The following is a 9008-nucleotide window of genomic DNA, read 5'->3' on the forward strand; positions in this document are numbered from 1 at the left end:
GGCAGAGATGGAGAAGACAGAGTAGAAGGAAGGAAAGCACAAAAGGAAATAAAACTCGAAGAAAAAGAATGGGCAAAAGAAACAGAGAAGACCTGAGGAGAGAAAGCAGGAAGGGAATAAAGGAAGAGAAAGAGAGACACTAAGAGCAAAGCCAAGAAGACAATGGGAAGGGGGTCTGGAGGTGAGGGCCCTGATGATTCCCTCGGAATCAAGGGATCCGGGTTCAGCAGGACCACATCTAGCCTTGACTTTGCAAGAGTCACCGTCTTCTCTGGGTCTCACAGTTCCCCTTCTGCAAAACGAGAGGGCTGGCAGGGGAAGGAGTGGTCCAGTAGGTCCTTGCACTCCCCAAATTGTGAGCCAACTCTCCAGTGTCTGCAGGTTTTTCCCTAGGGCAGGGACCGGCTTGTTTTCATCAGTTACTCAAAGGTCTCTTTACCAAATTGTGTGAAGAACCACTTGCATGGATGGTTTATGATCTTTTCTAACCCTAAAACTTTATAATTCTTGCACGGAAGGGGACCCTGGACACTGATACTAAAATTGTTTTCTGGCTCTAGAGGTTCACCTTCATTGTCTTTTTTGACTCCGAGCAAAATTCGGTATGAAGTCTCTGGCCTCTCTAACGATCTGTTCTCTCCTACGTAGGGGGGGAAAAAAAAGAGGAGCTGTCGCTGGGAGTCCTGAACTCTTGTCACACTGCAGTGCCCAGCAGGTAGGGCAGGAGGGAAATCAGAGTCGGGGGGCCGCGGAGCAGAGCGACTGCCCGCGGTGTGCATGCAAACGGAAAGGGCTTCGCTCTGCACGCCAGAGCCGCAGGTCCTCTGGTCTCAGCTTGTTGACTTGGTCTCAGCTTGTTGACTTGGTCCCAGGGAAGGAACAAAGCCGGCCAAGTGCAATGAGGGGCCGGCAGTGGAAAACCAGTGCCGCTGTCTGCTGGCAGGCAGGGCGGCCAACACCACACTCGGTCAGCTCGCCCCCCCGCCCCCAAGCGGCGCGCTTCTTCCCCCCGTCATGGCTGGCTTTGGCAGGGCTGCCAGGCCTGGGAATGCAGGAAGTTTTGGGTCACGGTGACCTCTAGCTGCTGAAGCCAGATGAAATATGCCCTGGAGGTTCTCCAGGGTCACATGGTGTGTGGAGCAAGAGTGGGCGGGGCTGCTCTTGTGCTGACAAAGTGGCTTTTGGCTCCAAAGTGGCACCCCTTGGGGAGAAGGAGGGGTTGTGGGTGGGAAAGGGGGGGTTAGGCGAGGCAGGGGTGTGAGAGGGGGCAATAGGGAGAATCAGTCTTGCTCTTTTCATCCCCTTTAGCCTTCCAGGAAGCCACTTGCTCCTGGAGGTGGAGGCACACCCCCAAATCTAGGGCGCAGAAATTTGGGGACCCGTTTCTGTGCGTTTTTGTTGTTTATTTGGCAAGATGGGCGCGTTTCGAGCTCTCCACGCCCTGGGCCTCAGAGCCCAATAAAGCTGGAGAGTAAGTGGCGTTTGACTTAATGCTCCTCAGTAGTTCAACCACTCAAAGTGGAAAGGAAGTGGGCTTTCAGCCCCTTTCTGGGAAAATAAGGCCTCTGCCATTTCTTTCCTGCTGAAATCTCTCTTCACCTCAGGCTGACATGCGGTTCTCCTGAACCCCAGACTCCTAGAGGAGGCTCAGCTGTTCCAAAGAAGGCCTCCACCAGAAAGCCAAAGACGGACACCAATCTTTGGCCCCACTTAGGTTTGACGAGCCCAAATACAGTCCCTTCACCTTCGCCTGGGCAGAGGGAAGGGGCTTGGCTACTTCTGCTTTCAAGAGTCAGGCGCAGAGGCCTAAAATGGAAATAGCTGAGAAGAAAGGAGCCAAGTCAAAAACAACATCCAGCTGAAAGAGGTCAGGCCCGATAAGCAGGCTGACCACAGGCTTGAAAAAGAGGTCAGGCCCCAGGAGCCGAGCTGGGTCAGTGAGGAGTGTTTCTGCCAAGGGAAGACAATGGCCTGTGAGGTAGGTGGGCTGCGCTCTTCCACCCCACATTCAGCTTCAGTTAGCAGAGTGAGGCCTTGCTGGCTTCCCTCTCGTTCTCTGCTGACCGCTGAATTTTCTAGGCTTAGTTGAAATGGGGAGAGGAAGGGTATGCCTGAGCAACTAGAGGCGAGGAATCTTTGGGGAAAATGAAACACATCCAATCTCCAGCTCCAGTCTCACCTCCTCCAAGAACCCTTGCCAAGTCACTCCCCATGGGTCTTGGCTCTACCTCTGTACCCCACTCTACTGCACTTCATATTTTGTTTCTGGTGTGTATCTCAAACTATCACATAATAAATTACTTGGTAATGGTAATGCCTGATATTTGTACCGTGTATCTCCGTTTGCAAAGTTTAGTGCTTTGGGGACTATTAACTCAGTTGCTCTCTATAATGACCTTGAGAAATAGCTGAGTGGTTATTGATAGTCTGCTTTATAGAGAGGTAAACTGGTACAAAAAGCATAGACCTTGATTCTGTCAGGTAAGAGTTTAAATATAAGCTTTAATAACTGGCTGACTACGGGAGCTAGGACAGCTTGCTTGACCAGCTCAGGCAGCTGGTGGTGCCACCAAGAGAGATCTGGACCCCCTTATTTGTTACTGGAGTCACTGTAGCTTCCACCAAGAGCTACCTTTTTGGTAAAAGAAAATCCTGCCGTGGCACACACAGAAAAAAAAAAAAAAAGACTATTTTGGAGGCGTCGTATTTTTTTTACCAACATTGTTTGGAACCCTGAGCAAATGCCATGGTTTTCTAGCATCAAAACAAGTTTATTCCAAAGTTTCTTTTGGAAATTTGAAGGCAGTGAACTCTGCCAGAGTTCACATCATAGCTTTCCTTGGCAGCTGTGCCCTTGGGTTATTACTGCTCCTCTAGGCACATCCCTGCACCCCTGTCCTGCTTTGAGTCCTTTCCCTTTTCCCTTCTGCACGCACTACCCTTTCCGACCCTTTGCGTTGCAACTTTGAAGCTTGCCCGTCCATGCTAACAAACTCTCTCCTACTGTTAGTCTTTTTACGGGGTTCATTCCTTACCCTCTGTCGTAACTGGAACCTGGTCTCCCCAGGGGGACCACTTACCTGGAAGTTCTCTTATCTGGAACGCCAATACATTTTTCTTAAATCTTACCTGGAAGTAGAGCAATGTGACCTTTCTCTATACTGCATGTTGCTGCTATTAAAGCAAGGTGCCATATTTGCTATGTCACAATGATGTTGAGGTTATCAGATGAGAATTATAGCTGGAACCATTCCTTATCTTGGCTACACCTGCTTCTGTGGAATAGGTCTCTTCCCCTTTCAGGTCAATTCCCCCCTGAGCTCTGGATCTCATCATATACCTCTTCCTCCTCCAGAACATTGATCTAGCAGTTCTCTCCTGTTCCTTGTATCTTCAACCTCTTCTTCCCTACTTGCTTTTCCCCTTCAGCATGGAAAACTACCCATTTGTCCTACCTTAGCAACCCACACTTATTAGAAATTACATTCCATTTACAACTCCTATAGTCGATGTTCTCTGCCCCCTACACCTACGAACCATTCAGTATATACTTAGCTATTCCTGACTCTGCTTCTCCAGCACCCACTCTTTCCTCAACCAGCCACAGTCTGGCAGCCGCCTCCGCTACTCTGCATATGACCTTAAAGTGGGTAAACCCACAGATCTATTTGAGGCCCCTTTTCCTTGACCTCTCTACAATATTTGATGCGCTGTGTATATCCTGTCTTTTGAAGTTTCTCCTTCCTTAGCCTCAAGGACGGCACTTTCTTCCACTTTTCCTGTTTTACCATTCATTTATTTTCGGTTTCCTTTGCAAGGTAATAATAATAAAAATAGAAAATATTTCTTGAGTATTTACTACTTGCTGTGGTGCATGGTCAGATATTTACATACATTTTTTTACTTGATTGGTAGGAGCCTAGGAGGGAGGTACTATTATTATTCACCCTTTGCAGATGATGAAGCAGGAATAGAAGTGTCTAACTGACTTGTTCAAATCATGCTACTGCTAATAAGCAACTGAGTTGGGATTTGAACTCAGGCATTCTGGCTCCAGGGCAGGGACATAACCACCATGGACTCTGCTGTCCCTGTTTCCTAAAGACTTTGTTTCTGGGGTTTCAGCTTCAATCTTTCTCTTTTCTCATCCTACATACTCTTTGTAAATGAACTTGTCATCTGCTCCTATGCTCGGTTAACTCCTAATTCTGTAATTCAGGTTAAGAAATAAGAAATCCAGCTGGAGTTATTATTAAAAAACATTTTCCCTGACCTTTCCTTTATTTACATTTCTTTATCTGTGAAATGGGAATAATAATTGCACCTAGCTGACAGATGTATGTAAAAAGCTGATCTACCTTCATGGCCAGCAGATCACTCTCCTACATCTCGATTTAAATGTCCCACAGGTATCTCACACTCAATAGTTTGATATTGAACTGAATGATGCCCCAAATATTTCAATATTGATGACTTCCCCCCCTCTTTTATCTGCCCAATTGTCCTATGGGTAATCTGTTCCTTCTTCTCTTGGTCCTACATATAACCTGTCTCCATGTGGAATCCTATTGATTCTAATCCTTAAATTGACTTCATTGCCTAAATCTAGGCCTTTAAACCACTGTGATTCCAAACAATTGCAGTGTTTTTCTACCTGAAATCCTTGCCCCTACTTCTTGTGGTCCTGAAATAGTATTAAAGAAAAAAAAAAAAAAAGATCAGATGATGTCTATTCTGCTCTGCCTAAAATTCTTCGATGGCTCCCTAATGCCTTGTTTTTGTTTGTTTGTTTAAAATTCTCCTTGCTTTCCTGCTTTGTCTTATTTTTGATACTCTCCTAAATTTTTTACTTCTTGCCCCAGTAATGGGAACTATTGGCAATCCTTCAAATGCCAGGGTCTCTTACAGCTCATCGTATTTATAAATGCAGCTTTCCCTACCCATCTCCTCTTTCTCTAACATTCCTTTGTTTTCAAAGACTCCATTGCAGGTATCATCTCTTGCATAAATGTTTTATCCTCATGCCCCTGGAGTACTTTGGTGCTTTCTCTGAGTTTCTACAGCACCCGATGCACACTTCTGTCAATCAGTTAATATTCCACATCATGTTTCTTAACTTCACTTTGCCCCCAGATACCCCAGAGCTAGGGTTGGCAAACTATGACCTGTGGATGAAATTTGGCCTCTTAACCTGATTTTGTAAATAAATTTTTCTTGGAACACAGGCATGATCATTCATGTAAGTGTTCTCTGTGGCTGCTTTTGTGATATAAGAGCAGATTGAATAGTTGTGACAGAGTCTATATGATCCACGAAGCCAAAGTATTTACTGTATGGCCCCTTGCAGAAAATGTTTGCAGACCTCTGATCTTACATCAGTTACTGTGCATCACTACAGCCAGATTCTTAGAGATGCCAATGCCTGGAGGGAGAAGGTAGGTCAAGATCCTGCAGAGGATGAATGGCAAAGGAAGGGATATTTGGATGAGTCAGATACACACTGTAAGGGCTCATGGTCCACTCAACCCTGCTGAAAATGTTGTAATCATCTATGTCCACACACATGACCCTATGAAACACTTCTTAAGAGTGTTGTAAGTCAGGGACTGTATTTTTTTCATCTTTGTGTCTTCCATGTGTAGCATGATAATAAGCTATTAGAAGTTTAAAAAAGAAGGCAAGCTTAAGCAGAAAGAATTTTTGCAGGACCCTGGGATATATTCATGGAATCCAAGGAAGAGGTGAACGCCCAGTCCTTGGGAAAGGCAAAGCAATGGAGCAGATATATGACTGCCGTCAGCATCCAGTCTGTCTCGTGTCTCTGCTATTTTTCACTGTGCCAGCTTAGTTTTTCCCTTTTACTGTGGACTTCTCCAGCTGACAATAAGCATGGTCCTTCACAGCTTCTCAATACTTCACCGTATAGTTTTCGGCCATTGACCATACTTCATCCTGATTTTCTCTTAGTCCCAAATCCCAAAATACTAAGTCAGTTGACTATCACTTATGGTCAGGAAGTAGGGATTAGTTGAGAAAATGAAAGTTTTTGTGATACATATTGATAGACTAGAGAAACAGGAAGGCCCCCCAAAAAAGTGGTACTGTTCTTTTTTTCAAGATTTATTTTTATTTGAGAGAGTGTGAGAGAGAGAGAAAGAGACGGAGAGAAAGAGTGAGTGGGAGAGGGTGAGAGGGAGAGGGAGAGGAAGAGAGAATCCTCAAGCAGACTCCCCGCTGAGCACAGAGTCTGATGCAGGGCTAGATCCCAGGACACTGAAATCATGACCTCAGCTGCAATCAAGAGTTGGCCACTTAACCAACTGAGGCACCCAGGCACCCCAAAGTGGTACTGTTCTAAGAAGAAAGGGTGCTGGACACGTAAAGCAACGGGTGCATCCTATAGTAACTCTTGGTAGGCTCCCCTATAGTAGCACTTGGTAGATGCTTCCCACAGCAGCAAGTAAGAGGCACTTAACCAAGATATATTGGCTCAGTAAATGAATGGCTGAATAAAATGAACAAAGGATTTAACCTCTTTGAGTCTCTTTTCCTCCTGTAAGATGAGAATACCATTTATTTTATAGACCTGTGTTGAGAATAAAGTACTTGCGCACTGGCAGATAATAGACACTCAGTAAACGCTATCTAAATGTCTAATCCCTCATCTGGGTTGGGATTGGGAGGAGGACTTAGGAAGAATGTAACGTAGCCAGTCACTTTTTAAAGTTTCATCAACATGATGGTCTGATAAAATCTCTATCAGTCTCTATGTCCCATCTTGTCTCCTAATCGTTCTTAAATCAACATAAAGCCCAGGACTCTCCCTTGGCTCAGGCTGAGTTGCCACATTGCTTAAGGGAAACTCTAGGGCATCACAGAACAAGCTCTCATTTGCATCTATAAGAGACTATATTCATATGTTCAGAAGACTAACAGAAACTCAAGGTTAAGAACCTCTGACCTCCCTGATCAATATTTATTCTTTGACAAGCAAAGTTTCAGCTTACCTGTTCACCAAACTAGCTCACACAGCCCACACTCAAACTATTGATTCTCTCACTTTCTTGAATGTTCTTGGGTTGCTCTTTCTCCTTATCTCCTATTAAAATGATTATTCCTGCCTTCACTTGCATAGCTCTTCATCCTTCAGTGTCTGCTCTGGCTCTATAACTTGCCTGGCCCATGCCCATCCACCTCCAGAAGTCCTTTAACAACTTTCCCCCAGGTCTGGTACAGAACATTTATGCTCAAGCCAGGTATCCTGAGGCTCTCACCTCCCACCCCAATTTCCCTTACCAAACTGTACCAAAATTCTAAACCCATAATGGGCAATACTAATAAAGATTTCTGATGAATGAACATTTCCATCCACTGATGAAATGCTTTATGGGAACCATAGATAGCTACAAAGCTTCCTAACAGCTCTCCCATGGTGGTGTTATTAAAGCCATCCCACTCCTTATTATAGCTCCTGTCTCTTAGATGATTAACAGTTTTGGGAGATGAAACTTCTCTTTTACCGAGAAGAGTTTCTTAAATCTTTCTGCTAAGAGGCACTTTCCAGTGGTATCTCCTGGTGCTGGAATACACTTTACAGGTTGTCTATGACATTGGTCCTTAAGGTTTTATCTGAATTTTCTCTAGATGTCCCCAAGGGGTGATTGAATCTGTACATACATTTATGATTTATTTGTGACTTCTAAAGGTACACCTATTTCCTCCATCTGCCAAATTAGACCTCTCCCACTCTTATCTGATTCTTTCTTACATACTGAGGAACGTTTTGCCCTCCTGTGAACTTCGATCATGAAATCCTCTGGCATCCATTAGAGACCTTTGACGTCCCCTCTTCTCCATGAGACAACTTCGTGAAAGTATGTGGGATCCAGATTGTGTCTCCTTTGTTTTCTCTTTCCCAGCACCATCAGCCTTAAAAGCATTACCTGTTGCTCATATGTTAAGGTTTTGAGTCCACTAACCTTTTCTCAGGATACATTCTAATCTATTAATTTTCTTATTAAAATTCTTAATTTGGGGGTACCTGGGGGGTACAGTCGGTTAAGCATCTGACTCTTGGTTTTGGCAGGTCGGGATCTCGTGTTCATGAGATCAAGCCCCATGTCAGGCTCCATGCTCAGTATGGAGTCTGCTTGAGATTTTCTCCCTTTCCCTCTGCCCCTCCAGCTCATTCTCTCTCTCTCTCAAATAAATAAATAAATCTTTAAAAAAATTATTAGTTTTAACCAGCTGACTCTTTTTGAAGCCTATAGAATAGAGGATGTCTGAAATGTCCTTCAGGCATAATAAATACTAAATATATAGGGATTAGGAACTTTCTTTGGATATAGAGACATTCTAAGTTGGAAACATTTGTTGAGGATAAAAGTTTAGCCTGAGTAAAAATTAGGATGTCCATTTTCATAATTGTTCTAGTCTTGTCTCAAAAGCAGTAGGAGATTAGCATAATGGTAGCATGAATAAAAACCATCAATGGTTACCCTGGCCTTCTGCTAATGCTTTGGATATGTCAAGTTTTTTTCACCTCAAAACCTTTGCAAGTGTTCTTTCCTTTACCGGGAATACTCTCTGCAACCTCTTTCCCTCAAATTTTTACCTGCCAGTTTCTTATGCCTCAAGTCTCTGAGAAACTTTCCCTTGATGCCTTTACCCTCCACCCTAATCCCCCACCTAATTCAGGTCATCCATCATTATTTCCCAACCTGCCTTTAACTTTTCCTTATGGCAAACATCACAATTTCAAATATATTTATTTGTATTATTATTTAACACCTGTCTTCTCCACTAGACTGTAACTTCCAGAAAGGTTCCAATCCTATCTGCTTTTGTTTACTGTGAAATTTTTAGTGCCTGGCAGAGAGCCTGGTTTATGTTGGGAATTCACATAGTATTTGCTGGAGGAAGGAAGGAAGGAAGGAAGGAAGGAAGGCGGGCAGGAAGGCGGGCAGGAAGGAGGGAAGGAAGGAGGGAAGGAAGGAGGGAAGGAAGGA

At 44.3% G+C, this 9008-nt stretch overlaps 1 protein-coding gene across 2 annotated transcripts in view; it reads left to right on the plus strand.

Annotated features, from left to right (window-relative positions):
- Window positions 1-248: 248 nt before the first annotated feature.
- Window positions 249-9008, plus strand: part of TPRG1 (tumor protein p63 regulated 1) — a 214820-nt gene continuing 206060 nt past the window's right edge. For both annotated transcript variants that reach the window (XM_034999815.1, XM_034999814.1), the window contains exon 1: window positions 249-1978. Coding sequence is in view for 1 of the 2 variants with exons in the window: in XM_034999814.1 (XP_034855705.1) it covers window positions 1967-1978 (12 nt within the window). In the remaining variant the exon portion in view is untranslated. The remainder of the gene's footprint in view (window positions 1979-9008) is intronic.

This window comes from Mirounga leonina, unplaced genomic scaffold (assembly GCF_011800145.1).
Source record: "Mirounga leonina isolate KUSES-001 unplaced genomic scaffold, KU_Mleo_1.0 Mir_115, whole genome shotgun sequence".
NCBI classification, from domain to species: Eukaryota; Metazoa; Chordata; class Mammalia; order Carnivora; family Phocidae; genus Mirounga; species Mirounga leonina.